This window comes from Xenopus laevis, chromosome 3S, assembly GCF_017654675.1.
Source record: "Xenopus laevis strain J_2021 chromosome 3S, Xenopus_laevis_v10.1, whole genome shotgun sequence".
Classification (NCBI taxonomy): Eukaryota; Metazoa; Chordata; class Amphibia; order Anura; family Pipidae; genus Xenopus; species Xenopus laevis.
This window is the reverse complement of record NC_054376.1, coordinates 115,777,296-115,801,324: the sequence shown is the minus strand read 5'-3', so window position 1 is coordinate 115,801,324 and position 24,029 is coordinate 115,777,296. Positions and strand designations below refer to the sequence as shown.

General features: G+C 38.7%; 1 protein-coding gene across 1 annotated transcript in view; it reads left to right on the top strand.

Annotated features, from left to right (window-relative positions):
* adamts2.S (ADAM metallopeptidase with thrombospondin type 1 motif 2 S homeolog) overlaps positions 1-24,029 on the top strand; it is a 150,174-nt gene that overhangs the window by 115,276 nt on the left and 10,869 nt on the right. Inside the window, exons 14-21 of the mRNA XM_018256219.2 lie at positions 2,850-2,973; positions 6,866-6,946; positions 8,489-8,655; positions 9,601-9,760; positions 10,192-10,324; positions 11,527-11,734; positions 13,907-14,036; positions 16,732-16,821. Coding sequence (XP_018111708.1) covers positions 2,850-2,973; positions 6,866-6,946; positions 8,489-8,655; positions 9,601-9,760; positions 10,192-10,324; positions 11,527-11,734; positions 13,907-14,036; positions 16,732-16,821 — 1,093 coding nt within the window. The remainder of the gene's footprint in view (positions 1-2,849; positions 2,974-6,865; positions 6,947-8,488; positions 8,656-9,600; positions 9,761-10,191; positions 10,325-11,526; positions 11,735-13,906; positions 14,037-16,731; positions 16,822-24,029) is intronic.

The window sequence follows — 24,029 nt, the reverse complement described above, 5'->3', positions numbered from 1 at the left end:
TGTGAGTTAATGGAATTTACACAGCGCATCATCTGTTGTATTGCAAAATGTTCAAGTTTACTGCAGCACACTGGATAAGATATACAGTGCTTTATTGTGATTTATTGGCTCTCTTTTACCTTTTGTCAATTTTGTCAATTCTTGCATTTCATTTGGATTAACATCACTCATCATTAGTGCTCATAACTGAAGACGCCAGTCACAGAACACTTCCCCTTCAGGGCAGTTTCAGTCTGGGGCTGACAGTTGGGAAAGTGCTTATGCTTCCTTATGAGTAACCCAACGGTTGTGGGTGCTCATAAGGAAGAAAGTGATGTCTGTGTAACCCTTTCAACACCCCTTTGTTGGTGTTACACTCCAGGTGTGGCGCTTACCTGATGGCACTGGACAAACCTGAGCCACTCCGCAGTGGTATTGGGAGAGACTGGGTACCTGGTACTTACTAGTGCAGTGCCTCCACCTAGTGGGATCCGGGAATGCACCTACGGGTGGCCCCACTAGGAATACAGTAATAACACACACACAGAATTGGTTAAACTGAATAACAGTTTACCATAAAATAAATGGCCAACTAGAACATGCAGCACTCCTAACCAGTGGCAATAGAGCCTCACTAACTTACTTGCTAGCGCAAAGCTGTCTAGCTACCTAAAAAGGCAGTCCTTTAATAAACAGTCTTTTTATCTTCAGCTCTCTTTTGGGTACTGTCCCTTTAAACAGGATACTCACACAAATCCTCTTTGGATACTTTAGAGCTCTCTTCAAGCGAGTCCAGCACAGTCAGTCATACAGTGTGATTACCAGCCCCTTTGGATGGTCAGATAGGAATCTCCTGCTGGTTGTTTCTCCAGTCTGGATTCCTTTCACACTCTCGGTCTTTCCTGGCACAGTATGTGGCTTCCCTGTGCCAACCTGATCCAAACTACTGCTTCTGGTGGAGCCTCTCAGCTCTCTGGGCCCACCGGCAGCTCTCTGGCTTCCTTCTCTGTTCACCATGCGGCTCTTTATGCCAGGCTCTCTTCGTTTGCCAGTATCTGTGACTTCCTTTTCCTGCCAGCCACTCACTAGCTGCTGTGTCACTTCCTGTTGCACTGAGATCACTGAACAGCTGGTTGCTAGGTAACCGCTTACAGCACACACACACAGGCTCTCTGCTTCTGCCCTTACAGAGCAAGGGGTTTGCACTAATTCCCTACATTTGCATCTGCAGTAACTTAAAAATAATTGCCTAATTTCTATGTATTAAGCATAAAGAATGTCAACGCAGTAACTGCTCTTTTTCAGGAAAGCATTTATTGTAAAAAATATAATGCACTCTTGTTAAATGAAGTATAAAGAGCATATGGGGATGATAAATCTATAGTGTAAGTCATAGCACAAATACATATCTAATCCAGCTGAGCTGCACACCTTCATTTGTAAAAGTAAAACGTAGCATTTATTTTCAGTATAAAATAAACGCCATAAACGACATTGCATGCTACATTTTACTTCTACAAATGAAGGTGTGCGGCTCAGCTGGATTATATATATATATATATATATATATATATATATATATATATATATATATATATATATATATATATATATATATATATATATATATATATATATATATATATATAAATACTATTTGTTGCTGATGCTCCAAAGACAAATTTATTGCTAATAAAAAAAATATTTTTTGATATTATGTGACCAATAACTAGGATAATGATTTTAGTGTCCTTTAATACCTTTTATACTGATCTTTGCCTTGTGGCTTGGCCCTCAGCTACTTGGGCACTGCCAGGTTTTAGATTCATGAGCATCCCACAACTCCCACAAATGCTGGCCAGGGTGCCAAAATAAGAACAGATGGGGAAACTGGATGGAGTAAGCAGAGTTGTAATTTAACAGTCAAGGTCAGCAAAAGCTCAGCCAGACAGCACGGGAACATGAGCATTCTCAAAGTCAATAACAAGGAAAAGGCAGAGGCAGGCAGAATTCCGGCAGCACAGATAACAGAGGAATGGTCGGAAATTAAGAATTGCATCCAACCCTCTGAATACTGTACATTGTTAAAATGACAAGATACGGCAGTAGACATATTGCAGGAAATACCAAATAGAAGTGTTGAAGCTAAATCAACCATAGTTATGAACAAAAATGTAAAATAAATAATAGACTGTTACAGTCAGAGCTGCAGTATTTCTGGTCAGGTGATCTCTGAGGCAGCACACAGACCATCACAAAATTGTGGTTCTAGGCAAGAGATGTAAAAGGGCAATATTTACTGAAATATATAGACCAGTTTGATAATATTCTTTAATATGACACTTAATTTGATATAATCTGGCTGTTGCTTCATTTTGGGGTATAGTTTTCCTTTAAATTGAAACAATAGATGCCCTATCAGTCATCAATTTCCATAGCAATCAATTGGTCTTCATTTTTTAATACAGGTTTTTAAATATTTTCCTTTCTTCTGACTCTTTCCAGCTTCAAGTGGGGGTCACTGACCCGATCTAAAAAAACAAATGCTCTGTACAAATTTTACAAATGTATCTTTATTGCTGCTTTTTATTACTCATCTTTCTATTCAGTGCCTCTCCTATTCATATTCGAGTCTCTAATTCAAATCAATGCATGGTGGCTAGGATAATTTGGGCCCCAGCAACCATATTGCTGAATTTGCAAACTGGAGAGTTGCTGAATAAACCGCTAATTGATAAAAAAAAAGAAGAAAGAAAAACAATCGCAAATTGTCTCAGAATATTTACTGCATGAAGTGTATACATAGACAATGTTGTGTGCATTTCTAACATGGCTACAGTAGTGTGTTTTGTCCTGTTTTGTGTGTGCAGAAAGTTGGTTGCGACAACGTAGTCGGCTCAAAAAGAAAAGAAGATAAGTGCGGGGTGTGCGGCGGTGATAACTCACACTGCAAGGTTGTTAAAGGAACATTCACAAGAACACCTAGGAAACAAGGTACCTATATGTGTTAATACTGTGTTCATAAGTGCTTAGCAATAGGCTCTGAAATAAATTAAAGGAAAAGATATTATACTACAATAGAACCCTAATTTTCCATCTATGGATTTTACAGTTTCCCAGAATTGACACAGTTTGGTCCCGGTCCCATTAAAGGAGAACTAAACCCCGCTTTGGTAATCTTTGGGTCTTCTTTGGGTCATCACTTCCGGCGCATGTGCAGTTGTAGTAAACCGGTAGAATGCTCCAACTGCACATGCGCCAATACAGAGTTTACCGAAGTGGCTAAGGATGGCCCCTGTGAGCTCCGCTGCGCTGACTCTGCAACGGGGGGGGGGTAATTACCGGCTTAGGGGTGTTTACAGGTGCTATCTGCATTTTAAATATATAAAATATATGTTCCTCAAAACCTTAAACCGCAATTAAGGCAGTATGTTCACGGTAGTATTCATTTGGGCAGATTGTCACATCAGGAATGGTCTCTGCAAATGCTTATTGGCTATTATTTTCATTATTTATGGGGTGATCTAACAGCTGATGTGAAAATGCCCATAACAGCATGTCGCTGTCTGTCCAAAAGCAAATTATGGAAGATGTTCTGCCTATTTAAACAACAACTTTACTGCTGAAGAACAGGAAAGTATCCTATATAGTCACCCAGCTTTCTTCCTGTTATCCTAAATTTAATGGGAGTAGGGTAGAAATGGTGAAATATTTTACAATGAATAAGGGGTAAAACAGATGAACTGGGATCAAGCATTATGTAGACAGGGGACAGACCAGGGTCAATACCGCAAGAACAATGCAGTACCAAATCAGCATCTGAAATTGTAGTCAAGTATAGGCAACAGGGTCAGGACAGGCAACAGGTCAAACAAAATAAGTTTTCCCTCAACAGAAGAAACACAAAGGTGTAGATCTCCACTAAGATGTGTCTTCTTTGTTGCAATGGTTCCTCAGAAGGAGTGGAAGAAGATAATGAAAACAGAGGGAAGTTTGAATTGGCTTCCATGTTTTTTTCCCAGAGTAGGGACACCGGTGCTTTGCCAACATCAAGATATTGTAGCTCATTGATGCAGTCAAACAACATCATTTGAGTGGCTGAAGATCAATTTGGTGGCACTGCTTGACAAAGTCCCTACATGCCTGAGGGTCTCTGTTATAACAAGGAGGAGGTGGAATTTTGGGTTCCTTATCAGAAGAAGACACAGCAGCAGGCATTTAAAGAGGAACTCTCGTGACTTTACTTTTCACAATTTATATTCCATTTGTTGAATAAAATCATTTTCTAAAAATAATCTATTAGAACTGTTCTACTGGTTTTAAAATACTACATTAATACAATATGTCCTTGTCCTCTCAAAGCACATTTTTCTCTGCTACTGCTCTGCACCTGCCCTAGGCAGGTATTGAAAGTCTCCTTTTCATTGAAGTTCTCCATGTGATCACTCTTTGTGGTTTCTGATAAAAAAAAACAAACTCTGTGCTCTTCTCTGACGGTGTTTCCTTGCTCCATTGATAACATACTCTGTACCACACATAATCTGCTACAGCAGGGATGTGAATCTGCTAATCTGGGATGTTTGGGAGAAGCGGTGAAGCCCAAGGCATAATTGATCATCAAGAGTCTGATGCCTTCGGTCTCTGCAAAGTCATGGATTTATAAAGAACCCCAACAAAGAGGAATATACCACTTGTGGTACTTAATGGTGGCTTTCTTCATCCTGGTGGTAGAGGTGTTACTAGTGCTTTGCAAACTATCCACTGGGTCTCAGCAAATGGAGCAGGTGGTCCGTATCCATAGTGAACTAATTGGTAGACATTTCATCTTTCCTCAATAGAAGGAGGAAATGGCAACATCAAGGAAGAGTCCTGTTACAGATTAAATCAGCCTTAAGGCTCCCATACACAGGCCGATATAAGCAGCCGACAGATTTCAGCTTATTGCCCAGTATATGGAGCCATCCGACGGGTTTCCGCGATCGATATCTAGCCGAAAGTTGGCCTGATCTTGATCGGGCAGGTTAAAAAATCCCGTTGGATCGCGGTCGCATCTGTGGCCTAGGGCCCACGATCGGATCAGCCCGATATCGCCCACTGCCATGTGGGCATATCGGGGAGAGATCTGCTCGTTTGGCGACATCGCCAAACAAGTGTATCTCTATGTCTACGGCCACCTTTAGGAATAGAGATTAAAAGAATATTCACAATTGCCCACAAGAGGGCAGCTGAATCATGTAAATCAAAAAGAGCAGATTATAATCGGACATTTTTGGTTAAAAGAAAACAAATTATTTTTTTGTCATGGGCCAGAAATTCACCATTTACTGCAGAGAATGATGATTATGACGTGAAGTTCACCACTTACCTCTAAAACAATACATATACTTGTGAAAACAATTTAAAAAATGCTGCTGTTGACCTCAATATTATATCTAAATAGTGCTTATTGGGCCAGTTCATATCATTTACAAATGTGCAGGATGGTATGGAATGTGGAGCCTTACCATTATAAATAGTTTTGGTATGATAATGACTTGCTTATTAAGCACCATTTCCTTCGATGCTATCACTTCTGGTCACAAGGAAAGGAAGTTACATGTGTGAGCACACAAGTTGGGTTGGAGGGGGCCAGGAGAAGGTAAATATGGTGGAGACTTGGCAAGGCCAATAAACAAAAACCTAGAACACTCATGCTTACTCATCCACTGATAGATCCAGTCTGCAGTAGCAAAATATGTATGGTTATGGGGTAAGATAAATGCATAGGCACTAATTTGTGAAAGAATTACTGGTCCTTTAACACATCTTGTACACCTATCTTCAGGCTTATGCAGCCTGATGAAGGAATCAAACTTATTTTGGTGGCAATAGTATTCTTCAGATTATCCGGAAACCGTTTGTCCAGAAAGCTCTGAATTACAGGTAGGCTGTCTCCTATAGACCCCATTTAATCCAATTCATCCACATTTTTGAAAACTATTTATTTTTTCTCTGTAATAATAAAACAGTACCTTGTTCTTGATCCAAACTAATTAATCCTTATTGGAGACAAAACCAGCCTGTTGAGTTTATTTAAAGGAGTTGCTCACCTTTGAGATAACTTTAAGTATGATGTAGAGAGTGATATCTACCAATTTGTAATTGGTTTTCATTTTTTATTATTTAAGGTTTTTGATTTATTTAGCTTTTTATTCAGCAGCTTTTCAATTTACTTTTTAAGCATTCCTGCAGAGAGTCAAGAGGTATGACAACCCCCTGGGCAACGAGGCTGGGGGGCTGTCGAATTGGATCTGTGACGCAATCTACACTTGCAGTATATTGCAGTACCTGAAATTACAGACTATATGGGGGGTCTTCATTTTGGGGCCCCTATATGCCACGTGCTTAGGTACACCTATATATTTTTTTACAGAAGTAGAATTACACCAAAATTCATATTTAAAGCTCAAAAAAACAATATATTGTTTTCCTGGGTAAACTAAAAGACCCCCCCACCCCCCCAGGAAAGGCCCTGAAATTGAAAGAGTACAAAATGTCTAAAAACTGCTTGGCAGTAGAGGTTCGCATTTAGGACAAAACGGCTGCCAGGCAAAGGGTTAAAATAACATGAAAACTGACTTATGATTAGCGTTATGCATTTTTTCTCTTTTTTTTTATGAGGCACATTGACTAACTGAGATTCTTCAGTAGACATATATGTACTAGGGGTGAGTGAAACAAATGTCAAACTGAAATAATAATACACAATACATTTGCACCCTTTGCGCTAATTTTGAGTTAAGACATTTGCTAAGCAGATACCCTGTATACAAATAATTGTGTTTTATTAGAAGCCACATAGTCATCTTCTTCAGCTTTGATGGATTTTTTTTTTTTACTAAAACAGGGAATGTAAAAATATTTGAAATTCCAGTTGGGGCACGTCATTTGCTGATTCAAGAAACTGGTGCATCCTTACACAATCTTGGTAAGTGTTACAGGGAAATATCCCTAATTTGAACATTTGAACATTCACTGCATGCATGTTAGATAATATATGATAATTATTTGCTACTGCTGAATCTGTTCCTTACAATTATAAATACTAGATATCTGCAGCACATTTATTAAGGGTTGAATTTCAAATTCATGTTAGATTTTCCTCGAAATTCGATTATTAGAAAAAAAAAGATTCTAAAATTAGAATTCTTTTAAAAACTCGAATCAAGTTTAGATAACTCCATAGTCGAATATGACCGCTTTGATTTTCAAAAATTGGAATTTTCAATTTGACCCTTAATAAATCTGCCCCCTAAAAGGCTAATAGTGTCAGAAATGCAAGAACCAATAAACTCAGTAGCCTGATCCTGACAGGTTACCAGTAGAGTTGTCCCAGGCCTACGATGAGAAAGTAACTGGAAACTTCACACCTCTCCAGGCCTATGAACTAGGTAATCTACCCCCAACTTGCCCCCTCTTACTGTTTGTCTACTTGTTTTAGGTTTGATAGATTTTGATTTATTTTCCACTAATTTTTCCCCAATAATGCTAATAATGCAAAGGATGGCCCTACTTCACTCACTGTCTGAAACCAGATAGTTGGCGTACATTAATAAGATGCTCCAGTGATTAAATTCCCCTACTACTGCAAATTCAGAAAATTATAAGGAACAGGGTACCATATATACTCGAGTATAAGCCATCCCGAGTATAAGCCGAAGTACCTAATTTTACCTCCAAAAACTGGGAAAGCTTATTGACTCGAGTATAAGCCCAGGGTGAGAAAACAGCAGCTTCTGGTAATTTGTCAATGGGGTGAAGACTGCGCTCTGTCCAAAACGGTGGGGAAGAAAGCTGCACCAAAGTTCAATCTATGGATCCACTTGTCCACATAAAATTCAGAGGAAAAATAGGGAATGAAAGGTGCGCTGGGGATACCTGTAGAGAAAGGGAGACACAGCCTATCTAGTGTAGTATCCTTTGTATACTTTAGCGGGTATTAAATAATCAGATCTACTCACATTCATGGAATGATCATATCGCAAAAGAGATCTGATCGCATATGTCTTCAGTGTGAGGTTAGTTTGCGGCTGGCGTGTCTGGTCGGTTCCTTCGCCTGTTGAGTAAGGATGCCGGATAGCTTCTGGTAAGTTTCAATCAAAAAATTGAGGGTTTCTGCTCCCATTGGAGGTGCCGGCGTCTCGTTTTTGGATGCCGGCGACCATTCTTGGACGCCGCGAATATTCTTGGATGCCGGCGACTATTCTTGGATGCCGGCGACTATTCTTGGACGCCAGCTACAATTCTTAGACGACGGCGACCGTTTTTGCGCTTGACCCGAGTATAAGGTAGAGTTTTTCAGCATATTTTGGGGGCTGAAAAACTCAGCTTATACTCGAGTATATACGGTACATAATGTTCGCCACAATCATGTAAGAAATTCTAGCATTGGAATATGACATCTTGGTTAACCATGACACTTGCACAGCTATAATAACCTTTGCCATTTTGTGTGTATGTATTTGTCTAGCTATCAAAAATCAAGCAACGGGAAAATTCATCCTGAATGATGAAAATGTCACCATGCCCGACTCCAAATTATTTATTAACATGGGGATTGAATGGGAGTATCAAAACGATGAGAACCGTGAAACAATTCAGACCATGGGACCTCTTCACAATCCAGTCACCGTAATTGTGAGTATAAATCAGGAGAGCCCATACTTTACTAATGCAAGGTCTACTTTTAGTGATGTTGTCCCATTATGATCTACAACCAGTATTGTTAGCATTATATTCCATGGAAAACATTACTTAAATACCGATTAATGGGAAAATGTATATTGCTATATTTAACAAACAACTATTTCTTAGGTAACCTGAACATAATAAATATCTGAATGAAAAGCAGGAGAAAAAAAACAGGAGGGTGATTTAGACAAGATGTTTGTTGACAGTGTCTTGAGATCTACTGATCCCCAGCTAAAAGTCTACTGGTAGATCCCAATCTACCTTTTGGACGCCCCTGGTATAAATTGTTTTTGAAAAAGGAATGTCTGACTTGGGAACTTTACATATTAGGGTTGTTAACCAGCCAGGCAGCACCCCTACCTGTGATTTTCGGTAGCTCAGGAGGTGGTTGCAAATCATAACTAGCTGCCCACTGGTGCCTGATCTGGCAAGTATCTCTCAAGCCTATTGCAGGTTGCAGCCCTCTTCACTTTGCACACTTTGTGGGGCATTGTAATTAAGGACTATGGTGTCTACAATCAAATTTGAATGACTGCGTTCTGAATTATCAATATGGTGTGAGTGTTTAATTATGTATTACCTTTATTTGCATTTATTTTGTTTCATGTGAACTTTTGTACATTTGGATGTTTCAGAAATATATATATATAAGCTCTTTTATGGTAGTGGAGACTGTAATGCTAGTAATTTTGAGTCTTGCACACACATAAAGAATTTAGAGGACATTTGGTACTGACTAATGGTAATAAAGGTTCAGGTGTAGTTTAAAGTTTTTGTTGAAGCAATCTATTTTTTTGTTTTTGTTTTCTGTATATACCCTCCACAATCTGACAAATGATTTAAGACAGGATTTCATTTACTAAACTTGAATAACTTTGTGTCTCCTCCTAGGTAATTCCCCATGGACATTCAAAGATTTCATTGAGTTATAAATATATGATACACGAAGATTCCTTGAATGTAGATAACAACAATGTGGTGGAAGACGTGGTTGTGACCTATGAATGGACTTTGAAGAAGTGGTCCCACTGTTCCAAACCATGTGGAGGAGGTAAACTGATAACAGCTTGTAACTGGACTTCGCAATGACATTCCAGCTCTTTTCATCTATTGCCATGAAAATGTAAAGTTTTTACATGCTACACCTTAGATTCCAAATGATAAAAAAGTGGTATTAGGCAAGGCCAGGCCAAGGGTCAAGATGGGCAGCAAATGTTCAATTACTGTACAAGTAACAGGCAGTAGGCTAAAGAAGGTGCATAAGGTTCAAGAAGTTGAAAAAATCCAGAATCTAATGGCTTTTGGTAGGAATTGCCTCGGGTCTCAGATTGGGCACTGGATTCAATCCTTTTTGAATATGCCAGTGAGATGCTTGAAACTTGTGAAACATGTACTGGATGTGGAATCATTAAGTTTTACATGAATTGAAAATGGTTGTTATTATTATTCCATTTTCAAGTTGTATAATATTTTTTATTCAAGGCCATCAATTCACAAAATACGGCTGTAGAAGAAAATCTGACCACAAAATGGTTCACAAAAACTTTTGTGACTCTATCCAAAAACTGAAACCAATTCGAAGAGTCTGCAATCTTCAGGAATGTTCCCAGCCACTGTAAGTATGTGCATTCTTCGTTTCTATTTTACTATAGCTCTTAAAGGAGAAGGAAAGCTACGGAGGTATTTTATTGCCAATAGATTAGCTGCAATAGTGCAAGCTAGAATTCTTTATTTATTCTGTAGCTTGTTTAACCATACCTGAGTAAACAGCTCAAGAAGCTCTCTCTGTTTGTTTAGCATAGCAGCTGCAGTATTAGCTTGGTGTGACATCCCTTCCTACCCGAGTCTCTCCCTGCTCACTTATAGCTCTGGGCTCAGGTTACAGCAGAGAAGGGAGGGGGAGAGGAGATAGTAACAAACTGAGCATGCTCATGCCTGGGGCAAGGAGGTTTAAGCTGAAGGCAGGAAGTCTGATACAGAATCCCATGTGTACACAATAGAAGGAAAGAAATTCTGTGTTTCTTTTGACAGAGAAAAGAAGAGCAGCACTACTTTGAGGGCTTATTGGTATATTTAGGTGGACCTTTCTGATAAGGCTTACTTAATTTTAACCTTTCCTTCTCCTTTAAGTGTTATGATTACTCTCTGAATTTAAGTATACATTAATATTTAGACAATTTTTTAAATTGTAGCTCTTAGTACTTTTTGGAACTATGTAAATGGTTCCCATGTCTAAGGGGCAGATTTATCAAGAGTCTAATTGAAAAATCGACTAGGGAATAGTCCAAATTCGAATTGAATTTGAAAACGTCTCTTTAAAACTTCGACGATTCGCCATGTAAAACCTGCCGAATTGCTGTTTCAGCCTATGGGGGACCTCCTAGAATTTGGAGTCAATTGGTGGACTTTGAAAAAGTTTTTTTTTTTAAATACTTAGAATCAAATGTGATCGAATACGATCTTACTTCGAATTTGAATACAGCCTGTTCACCCACAGAAAAACACTTTGATTTTCTTTTAATACATTTTGATTGGTCTTTTTGTTGTGGGAGTTAAAAAAAAACTCCACTTGTAAAAGCTTTATAATGTTAGAGTTTACTTTAGTAGAAAATTGACAGTTGCACATCTCCCCAAATGCCACCACATTTCTTATATTATAAGAGATTTGGGTACATTGGGGCTTCTCCTTTCCAAGGCAAAGTAACAGCAACAAAATATACAGATTTGTCCATGACTTATTCTTTACAAAAAATATTAACAGATAGGGTTCTTACAGTAATTTGAACTTACACTATATGCAATGTTTTTGTGTTCTAGCTGGATTAGTGGAGAATGGGATCCTTGCACTGTGACATGTGGTAAATCAGGTTACCAGTTCCGAACAGTTAAGTGTATTCAGCCATTAAATGACAATAAAAATCGCTCTGTTCACAACAAATACTGCAGCGATGATCGTCCAGAAGCCAAAAGACCATGTAATCGTCAACCTTGTCCTGCTCAGTGGAGAACTGGGTCTTGGTCACAAGTATGTACAGCAATCTAAGTTTTGTTTTTATGCCACTATAAAATGTTTACAGGATAAAGCTTGTTTTTAAAGGGGGAGGTGGACGATGGTTAGAAATGTGAGATGTAAGAAATTTTGGTGCAGTTGGGTTAACTTGTAGTTTTATTCTATAGTAGAAAATGTGCTCTGGGGACTGTAGCATCATATGGTCTCCTAGGGAGGAAAGTTATACATTTTATTCTTCTGTTATTTAGTATATACACTAAGGTTGTCCAAGCTGTGGCTCTTCAGCCATTGTTGAATGCCTTTTCATTAGATCTTTAGATCAGATCTTTACATTATATGTAGACAAGTAATTATATAGTATAAGATGGTCTGTAATCATTATATTGCCTTTCCGGGCAATATAATGATTTTTTTTATCCCAGATATTGTATAATTCCAAATGGGCATTAAACAGTAGAAGAAAATTCCCTTGTCAGTATACCTTTTACCCACTCCCAGCAGGCCAGTATTCAGTATAAAACTGTTGTTGGGCACCTAGTATATGTCTTAGGGCAGAGACACACAGGAAGATTCAGGGAGATTTAGTTGCCCGGCGACTAATCACCTCTTCTTTGGGCAAATAATCTCCCCAAAAAGCCCTCCTGCTGGCTTGAATCTAAATCGCTGGCGGGAGGGCACTCAGAACGCTTCGTTTTCCGAAGTCATCCGAAGTTTCTTCGACAACTTTGGAAAACGATTTGGATTCTAGCCTGGGAAATAAGCAAATTTATTCGCCTGAATGTGAAAATTCGCGGCAAATTAGCGCCATGCAAATCAGCCGACTAATCTCCCAAAAAAAGCCTTCCTGCTGATTTGAATCTAAATCGCCGGCGGGATGGCCCTCGGAATGCTTTGTTTTCCAAAGTCATCTGAAGTTTCCTCTTCAGGCAACGAAGTGCTCTGAGTGCCATCCTGCCCGCGATTTGGATTCTAGCATGGGAAATAAGCAAGTTTATTCCCCGGCGGCAAAATGCAAAAATTGGCCGCAAATTTGTGACATGCAAATTTATTGTCATTGCCATGCGAAAATATTGTAGTGCGTCAAAATAATTCAGACGCCCATTGACTTTAATGCCTTTGGACAAAATAATTGTCACTTATGTCAAAATTGTGGCGCGCCAAAATTATTTTGGCGCCCATTGGCTTCAATGCGTTTCGCCAATTTTTTGCAGTTTTGCGAATTTTTCTGCAATGCAAATCGGGACAGATTCACCTATCACTGATCATAATATAACATTTGTTTTCATTCTATTTACACTGTATCAGGGGTGGTACAGTGTTACCTTGACTTACACATCCAAAGCTATGTGATTACTGTATGATTTAAAATTGCTCAGTGTACATAAATACGCCCCAGAGTTTCTGGTGGAAATCAAGCATTATGAGAGCAGGAAAAACACATTAATGTAAAATTGCTCAAGGCACTTTTTTAAACATTTATGTCATTTATCTTTTTTATTTCATTTCAGAGATATTTAAGATTGACTGATATAAGTTTATAGGAGAACAGAATAAGCATTTTGTTGTTGCTCTGCTTAGGAAGGAGACAGAAAAAGGTTTTCTGAGGCTTCTGTTCTCTTACCTGAGCAGACATAAGAACGCTTACTTACTTTATATCTCTCTGACTGTGCAATCAGAATTACTGCCCAGCAGGTGGAGCCATTGTTACAAAATGTATTGTACTGACAATTAATACAACTTTCAATAGTTCTGAAAATGAAGAATAAAAAATATTAAAGTACATTGCAATAGTGCTTAGAAAAGTGGCCTGAGCAATTTTATATTTAATTTTTTAAGGTGTACTTATCCTTATCTTTTCTAAACAGAGCAATATAAGAATGCTTACTTTGTTTTTCTTCCAAATGTATCTCTCTGTGCATTCAGAATACCTGACCAGCAGGTGGAGCCCTTGTTACAAAATTCAGGATATTGATAATTAATACAACTATAAATAGCTCTGAAAATGTAAACAAAATGAGTGTAAATTGCAAAAGTACTTAGAAAAGTGCCCTGAGCAATTCTACAAATTTTTTTTAGGTTTACGTCTCCTGAAACGGCTATGGTAAAGACTGTCCTGCCAACGTAACTGTAACTGTTAGTAAATATAGTTATATAACCTGAAAAAAAAATGTTTCATTCTAATTATAGTGTTCAGTAACTTGTGGCAATGGCACAGAAGAAAGGCAGGTGCATTGTGGTTCGGATGTCACCAAATCTGCCAACTGTAGTGCGGAAAAGCCAGAAATAATACGGATATGCAGATTACCTCCATGTTCTGGTATGTACTTTGGCTGCAATGTAGAATGGAATACACGGTCTTAAAGTAGTTCACCTTACAATGAACCTTTGTATCATGTAGGCAGAATTATTGTGATTAGCCTAATTCTTTGCTGGGCCAGTGAATCTGTGCCCTGAGGGGTTGGGAAATGGTTCCTACAAATTATAATGCAGTGGTGTAACTATAGTGCGCCCCGGCCCCCCTGAAAAAAAACATCTTCGAAGTGCCCGACGCATTGCAATTCCCAACAAAACCTCGTGCCCGCCCACTCCCAGCCCAGCATCTGCCCTCTCCCGGCTCCATATCCACCCACTCCCCACTTCATGCCTGCCCACTCCCATCCGGTGCCCGAGTACTGGAGCTGCTTGCACCCACCTTCCGCAGCTCGGGAGGGGGGGTTCCCACGTGACTACTGAGTCTTTCAGGGAAATGTAATAAAAGTCGGTAACGGAAAAACTATTCGCAATGCGAAAAGTTATGCCTTTGCGCTAACAAATTTTGCTTTGTGCGAATTTAATATAGCTTTTGCGAACCCGGAAACTGTTTACCGACCACTTCCGACAGTGGAAGGCTGTTTGCGAATTTAAATAGTTTGCGCCAATGCGCAGTAAATGTAATAAGGCTTACTGAAAAAGACATTATGTTTGCTCCAGAGGAATACAACACCTTCAAGCACTTCTTAAGAGTGCATTATTAAAATTCTCAGTGGGCAATTAAAATTCGCAATGCAATAACAGTTTAAGGAACATTACATTGCGAAATGTGGATTTTTATTCTTATTGGTTTGAATTGTTTTGCTCTTTGCAACTTTAAATACATTCCCCTCTTTATCCTCTATAGCAGTAATCCCCAACCAGTGCTTTGTGAGCAACATGTTGCTCACCAACCCCTTAGATGTTGCTCCCAGTGGCCACAAAGTAGGTGCTTATTTTTGATTTCCAGGTTTGAAAGCAAAATTTAGTTGCATAAAAACAGGTGTACTGCCAAACAGAGGCTCTTGTAGGCTGTCAGTCCACATGGGTCTACTAAATGGCCAATCACGGCCAGGCCCGGATTTGTAGAAAGGCCACCTAGACCCAGGCCTAGGGCGGCAGGATTTTAGGGGGGCAGCATGCTGTCCAACCACATCCACATTGGTTCAAAAACACTGGGGATGCGCAGAAGATACAATAATTTTGTAAATTTCCCGTGCCCAATCCACATTGCTCAGGTCCCGATAATGAAAATTTGCATCAATAAAGGGGGGGCACGGGTGACGAACGGCAGTGTGCCTAGGGGCGCCCGCTATGTAAATCCGGCCCTGATCACGGCATTTATTGCGCACCACCCAGGAACATTTTTCATGCTCCCCAACTCTTTTTACATCTGAAAGTTGATCACGGTTAGGGTTGCCACCTCTTCTGGTAAAAAATACTGGCCTCCCTCTATATTTATCTTTTATCCCTATTGATAACATTGAGATCAGCCATCATTTTTACCAGCCCGGCCGATAAAATACCCACCAGGTGGCAACCCTACTCACAGGTAAAAAAGGTTGGGGAACCCCGCTCTATAGTTACACCACTGCTATAATGTCGAAAACCAAGGGTTGTTCTTGCAGTTATCAAATTATAATGTTAGATTGTGTAGAGGTGAATTTAACAATTTATTCAACAAGAAAGTAGTAACCCCACACTATCTGACCAATTATTTTATGCCAAAATAATTAAAAACGACAACAAGTGAAAGTGCTTGGTGCTAAATGTACCGTCCAAATTCATATAGTAAATTAATTGCTAACACACAATTGAATGGTTCTAAGTATCAATTAATTACCATTTTAAATAAACTTTTGGAGTACTTGTTTAAATCACTGCATAGGTGTATATATTCATTAATTAAAGTGCTAGTGCTTATATAATTAATTGCCAATTGCTAAGAACTGTTTAAATACTTATAAAGGATGTCACTTGAGTGCATAGATTTATCAAGTGCTGGTACGTATAAATACAATCCATTCATTTATGAATTCATCTTTAGTTGTCAATTCATTCAAGTTCTAATATAAATAGGTAGTAAGGTATTTTTAAAAAACAAAATCAATAATTAAGAAAATTATGAAATAACCAGCAATTCATGAAATAAAGATTGAAAAGGAAAATAGAGTAGCGGTGGAGCTGTCCCAAAATCTCCTAAATTAGGCTTTTTTCTAGGCCCTGGGACACCAAATGGGGAGAAAGGCAGGACGTTGAGGACTGCGGTCTTAAATATTAAACTGTTCTTATGATAAGAAGCTATCTAAAAAAACCGCAAATCCCCACTTAGAACCATTCAATTGTGTTAGCAACTAATTTACTATATGAATTTGGACGGTACATTTAGCACCAAGCACTTTCACAAATTTTTGCACTTCAACGGTAGTTGTTGTTTTTAATTATATCGGAATAAAATAATTGGTCAGATAGTGTGGGGTTACTACTTGCTTGTTGAATAAACCACTGCTATAATGGTTTCCTATAATGGTTTCCTTATAATCAGTGAAATTAGTTATGTCTGTTTGAAAAAAAAAAAACCTTTATACCTGTAGTAATTTCTGTAAATTATAGTGTTGCACCTTTTCTACAAATGCAGAACTGATAAAGCTCACGTCAAAATGAGGCTATTTTTTCCATTTCATAAAGTAAATAATATTTTGCGATGGTTTTTTGCATTTCAGGAAATGCATCGGATCCATACAAGAAGAATTACATTGTGCAATGGCTGTCAAAACTGGACCCCGACTATCCCCTTCACAAGATATCTTCAAGTAAAAGACCAATTTATAATTCTGCCTTTGGCATTAAATGCATGCTACAGCAGCTCTGGACTATGCACTTTGCTCTTTTCCTCTCGTTATGCCGGACAGTTCTAAATTCCTGAGTTCCACCTTGGGTTGAGCCTCTTCTTTTATTCTGGGCACCTATGCTTGTCGTGCTCCTCTTTCTCAAGCTATTGTAGCATTGGCAGTGGATAATATCTAAGGCTATTTCTAACAGAGGATCTGCCAAAAAATGTTGAAATGCATGCCTGCATTTTGGTGATGATGGAATGCTTCCTCGCTGGCTTTTGGTGCTGTTTAATGCAGGAAAAGGTACTGGGACTAAATGGCATTATGTCACTATAAGGACTTTCTATTGTAAGTCTGTAATTTGTCTCTATAACAGTGTTTTTCCGGGAAATCTTTAAACTGACTCAAATCTAAAATTGTATAAGCTTGCTGCTGTTGACTGTTAATATATATATATACATGCGTAAGTGTGTATATATATATATATATCTATATATATATATGTATTTGTGCTCTGCTTCTTCAACCTCCAAAGCTGTCATTGTGCCATAGTGAATTTTAAACTACAGATATGGGATGTATTATATGGGACCTTTTTCTGGATAAGGGTTTCTTTTTTTAAAAGGTAATTTGGATCACCATACAAACATTGAGACATGCATTTATCAAAATCGGAATTTTTCAGATTCTTTAAAGTCCGACCAAACTAGAATCCAAGATTTGACTTTATTTATTATTAAAAAAAAGCTTGATTTAATCGGTTGGGGTAGAAACTCGATAAAATCGAGCGTAAACCCGAATCATACGATATTTTCAGATGTTTTATCCGAATATCTCAATTTTTTTGGGCTTCTTTTTCCAAAAAGCCCAAATTTTGGGGATTTTTGCCTGAAAAGGTAGGATTTTCGGGCTTACTCCAGCGCAGACCACAGAAACTTCCAAACAGGATAGGGACCTCTCCCATTGACTCGACAGGTCTGAGATGGCAGATTTTCAGGCTTTTTGCAGCTTAGGGCTTTAATAGATTTCCAAAAATTAGAGTTTTAAACAAAACGAAACAGAAAAATTTGGCCCAAAAAGCCCAACCGGAGCTTAGTAAATAAAATTTAAAAATAAACCCAGTAGGATTGTTTTGCCACCAATATGGATACAGTTTTGACTTATACACAAACTCGACAGGTCTGAGATGGCGGATTTTTAGGCTTTTTGCTGCTTAGGGCTTTAATAGATTTTGAAAAATTAGAGTTTTAAAAAAAAAAAACAAATCAAAAAAGTTCAAGTTTTGGCCCAAAAAGCCCAACCGGAGCTTAGTAAATATTATTTAAAAATAAACCCAGGAGGATTGTTTTGCCACCAATATGGATACAGTTTTGACTTATACACAACCTTGACAGGTCTGAGATGGCGGATTTTCAGGCTTTTTGCTGCTTAGGGCTTTAATAGTTTTCGAAAAATTTGAGTTTTAAAAAAAACGAAACATTAAAATTCAAGTTTTGGCCCAAAAAGCCCAACCGGAGCTTAGTAAATAATAATTAAAAATAAACCCAGTAGGATTGTTTTGCCACCAATATGGATACAGTTTTGACTTATACACAACCTCAACAGGTCTGAGATGGCGGATTTTCAGGCTTTTTGCAGCTTAGAGCTTTAATAGATTTCGAAAAATTAGAGTTTTAAAAAAAAAAAAAAATCAAAAAAGTTCAAGTTTTGGCCCAAAAAGCCCAACCGGAGCTTAGTAAATATTATTTAAAAATAAACCTAGTAGGATTGTTTTGCCACCAATATGGATACAGTTTTGACTTAGACACAACCTCGACAGGTCTGAGATGGCGGATTTTCAGGCTTTTTGCTGCTTAGGGCTTTAATAGATTTAGAAAAATTAGAGTTTTAAAAAAAAACGAAACAGAAAAATTCAAGTTTTGGCCCAAAAAGCCCAACCGGAGCTTAGTAAATAATATCTAAAAATAAACCCAGTAGGATTGTTTTGCCACCAATATGGATACAGTTTAAGTAGGATCAGATACAAGGTACTGTTTTATTATTACAGAGAAAATTTAAATAAAATTAACATTTTTTGCCTAAAATTGACTATATAGGAGATGGCCTTTCCATAATTCAGGGCTTTCTGGATAGCAGGTTTCCAGATAATAGATCCCATATCTGTTCACTGTAACTTTTATATAAATGTGTATATATTCAATATTCTATTACATTCTCGTTACTTTTTCATAAGTGTATAAGATTATAATTGCAAAAGATTCTATTTTTTAATTTATCTTCGTTAGAGTAAAAACACTCAGAATACTGTGCAATGTTTCTTAAAGGGGAACTGTTTGGGCTATTTGACATCACACCCACATTGAGTGATTTATAACTCCGATTCACAATTTCGATTTTTGTGTGTATAGGTTTTGAGAGGTAAAATGACTTACTATCATGACATGTCAGTCTAAAGTACTCTACCTGGTGCCTCAGTAATGCTGTTCGGCAGGGAGGCGTTTTAGACACATGGGGGCTCATTTTTAAACACTGGGCATATGACTGGTTGCCATGGGTTACTGCACAGGGGCAAATTTGCCCCGTGTTTATAAATAAGCCCCAGTGTGACCAGGGAATTCAACGACTGATAATATTAATGTTGCCATGATGACAGTTCTCCTTTAAGACTCATATATTATTTTTCTTAATATTGAGTTGCTGCTATTGCTATATGCACTTGCACTCTAATCAAAGTTATCAGGGAAGTGCTGCATGTCAGGCCCTGGCCCTGCGTTCGATATATAAGTATTATGAAAGCATTGCCTTCAGTTTAGCTAACGTTTTCTACAGGACTGTTAACCCAGGCAAATGAATGTATGGTGCTATTTTAATAGTACTTTCCTTTAAAAGGGGCGTCTGCAATTATAAGAATCAATGTGACATTTTAAATAGTATTTATATATTTGAATTAGTATGTTTTGTAGAAATCTTGCGTACATAAAACTCAGTAGGCTCATTTACAAAACACAGCAAGTTGCAAAGAATTCTGTATATTTGTGCTCTTTGCACCCTTGTGTGTCCAATGTTATTTGCAGGCCTCCTCTTGCAACTCGCTGAATGTTATGGAATGTAATGGAGTCTGTGTTCTGCAGCAGTACATGCAGAAGGGATAATCGGAAGGCAGAATGTGGCCATCTTCTGGCTCACCTTCAACTTGTTTGTTATTCTAAATGTGCAAGCTAGGGTGCACCTAGGGGTGTAAGTAGTAGGCTTCCTAGCACCCTAGAACCATGGACTGGGCCCAAACTTTAGGGTAGAACTCCAAGGGCGATTTTACCTGCGATACCTTCCGTTCCGACGCAGTGAGACTAATCACAGGCATCACGTCGGATGTGCCAAATTGAATATAAGTAATACAAATGTCACAGGTAGAAGCTGATTGCATCAGACACGACACGACTGTCGGATGCGAATGCTGCATGTTGCGTCTTCATCCGACAGTCGTGTCGTATCGGATGCAATCAGGTTCTACCTGCGACATTTGTATTACTTACGTTAGATTCTGCGCATCCAACGTGACGCCTGCGATTAGTCTAATTCATTCGGAATGGAAGCTATCACAGGTAAAATCGCCCATGGAGTTCTACCCTTAAGCTGGCCATAGATGTAGAGAACCGCTTGTTTGGCGACATCGCCAAACGAGCGGATCTCTCCCCGATATGCCCACATTGAGGTGGGCGATATTGGGCTGATCCGATCATGGGCTCTACGATCGGATTATAATGCATCCGATACGGGTGGTCGGATCGCGGGACTGCATACATACACAGATGCGGCTGCGATCTGATGGGATTTTTTAACCTACTCATTCGAGATATCGGCTGGGATAGCCCGTCTGTAGGCAGCTTTTATCGGCCCATGTATGGGGGCCTTAACTGCATGGGAGTTTAAAGGATTTTTTTTACACCTTTTCATCTGTTAATGGACTCTTTGATCTTTGTGATATTTACTAGTTTAATGAAACCTAATTATAAACAGTTTTTCGGCCAAAATAACATTTACTTTCAGGCAGAATTAAGGCTAGAGCAAGTGCGCAAGCTATTTAGCTTTTTACTATATAATTAACAGTGTTCAATATGAAAACCACCTGTTACATTCCACAATTCTTCTGCGTTTCTTGGTTTTGCCTCAGAAACCAAATTTTTGATGTCACCTCACAAGTTTTCTATTGGATTAAGGTCCGGGATTGGTCCGGCCACTCCATAAAGTCAATCTTGTTGGTCTGGAACCAAGATGTTACTCATTTACTGGTGTGTTTGGGGTCATTGTCTTGTTGAAACACCCATTCAAAGGACAACAGGACCTTTTCAAGTAATTTGATATATTGAAACTGATCCATGATCCCTGGTATGAGATAAATAGGCCCAACACCATAGTATGAGAAACTTCCCCATATCTTGATGCTTGTGCCACCAGCTTCACGGTCTTCACACTGTACTGTGACTTGAATTCAGTGTCTGGGGTTGTTTGAGAAACTGTCTGCGGCCCCTAGACCCAAAACGAATAATCTTGCTTTCATCAGTCCATAAAATGTTGTGCCATTTGTTCAATGTGTTCTTTGGCAAATTGTAAACTCTTCAACACATGTATTTTTTTCAACAATGGGACTTGCCTATAGCTTGGCTTCACATAGGCATCTTCTAATTGTAACAGTATCACAGGTAACTTTACACCTTCTTTGATCTTCCTGGAGCTGATCATTGGCTGAGTCTTTGCCATTTTGGCTATTCTTCTATCCATTTGAATGGTAGTTTTCCATTTTCTTCCAAGTCTTTCAGGTTTTGGTTGAAATTTTAATGCATTTGTGATCATTTTAGGTGAGCAGCCTATCATTTTCTGCATTTCTTATCCCATTTTCTAATCCCTCGCACAGGAGGACAACTGCTAATATCACATTTCAAAAACTGAATTAATAAAATAGAAAACGGTAACACAGTTGGACCACTCATTGGGCTATATTTATCAAAGAGTGAAGTTAGAGATCACCACAGTCCTCTAGAGCAGTGATCCCCAACCAGTAGATCATGAGCAACATTTTGCTTTACAACCCCTTGGATTTTGCTTCCAGTGGCCTCAAAGTAGGAGCTTATTTTTGAATTCCAGGCTTGGAGGCATGTTTTGGTTGTATAAAAACCAGGTGCACTGCCAAACAGAGCCTCAATTTAGGTTGACAATCCACATATGGCTACCAAATGGCCAATCATAGCCCTTATTTGGCAGCCCAAGAACATTTTTCATGCTTGTGTTGCTCTCCAACTCCTTTTACTTCTAAATATTGCTTATGGGTTCAAAAGGTCGGGGATCCCTGCTCTAGAGGGAATTTCTGCCACTCTCTATTCATTTCTATGGGATTTTTAAAAGAGTATTTATCAATGGGTGAAAGTGAAAGTTCATCCTTTGATAAATATGGCTTTCAAAATCCCATAGAAATGAATGGAGAGTGGCAGAATTTCACTTTAGCAGACTGTGGCGACCTCTAACTTCACTCTTTGATAAATATACCCCAAAGTGTATGATACTACAAACACAGACTTCCTAATAAAGAAATCAACATACCATACACCTCTCAAGTGCAAAATTGGGATAGTCCTTTCCTCACTCTTTTCCTCATTACACTACAGGATGCTTGCCATCCTCACCCAAGTCTATCAGGCTTCAGATTCCTGGGTCCCCGATGAGGGTGACAATAGGTCTAAGTGTAAACAAGTTCATCTCAAAAACAGAAAAAAGACTGGAGTGTGTATATGATGAGAATACATCTGACACATATTCTGGCCAACTGTCATTTGGCAATGCCACCAAGATGGGTGGTAGGTTCAAGAGGGTGTGATTATGCTATTTACACTCACTATTTCCCTGATGAGGCTCACACCCCTTGGAATTTGTTCAGTTCCATCTCTAGCTGAGAGTTAAAACTGTGCCCCTGGTCTGATAAAACTCTTTGGGGGCAGCAGTAAGAAAGAATTACATTAGTCCACATTACCCACATTAAAAAACTGTGCACACAAGTTTAAAATGTTCGCACAGAAAATTTTTTTTGCATACAAGGGCGAGAAGGAATTAGAGGGAACATTGCACACTTGCCTCCACTTCTCCCCAAGGAGCCTTTTCTTGGGCTGTGAAATAAAGCATCAGCTCAAATTTGTCCAGATTATAGTTGATGGTGTAATTCTACTCAGCAAGCTGAAACACCATCTATGCTCTAGTGCACCCAGCTTAGCAATACCCCAACTGGTTCTTGTCAGTGAAAATATCTGCATAAAAGTCCACCAATCACTGGGAACATCATGGCCAATAATTTAAGTTTAAAGGGGCTAAAATTATCAGGACTTTGCTAAGCCTGCTAAAGGTTGTATCTGGTGTAGTTGGTCCCTCTTTCCCTCCAAAAATGTGCCTTGGTGAATATAAGATTCTTCAGGTTCTTATGAGCATAATCAAAACAAATCATCAGTGTACTGATGTATAAACATATCCCCCTTCCCTGAGCTGAATTCTTTAGTAGTCTTTTAGATGAGGAGCGGTTCATTACTAAAGATTTAAAAGGGACAGTATACCCCCTTTTTCAACGTGGATTAAATAAATAGGGCTTGTGCTGAACATAACTATTCAGCCAAGCATGTCTGGACACTGTTTCAGCAGCTGGCAGTCCACCCCTTGAATCCAGTTGTTTTGACCATTCAATCGTTTCATTATAGTGATTCTCATTGGGACCACTATCTGCCATTTCACTTGGCCCTAGAGTTGCATTCAACAGCCCTGTATCCTTCTCCTTTTAACGGTGAGCTGCAGCTTATCTACATATAATACACAAAAGCCATGAATATCTTGTAAATTATATCCTTATAAACGGTGAGTAGTGATGTCATCAGTTATAAACGGTGAGTAGTGATGTCATTTCTGTTACATGACTAACTAAAATGTGTGTATTATAATAAATAAAGTACCCCCAGTTGTAAAATATGAGGATATTAGAAGTTACCTCGGAGTTCCATGACCTGTATAAAAACACTCGGCCTTCGGCCTCGTGTTTTTATATGGTCATGAAACTCCTCGGTAACTTATAATATCCTTATATTTTACAAAAGGGGGTACTTTATTCACTATATATTGGAACTGTGTCCTTCTCCTGGCACCTCAAAAGTATCACC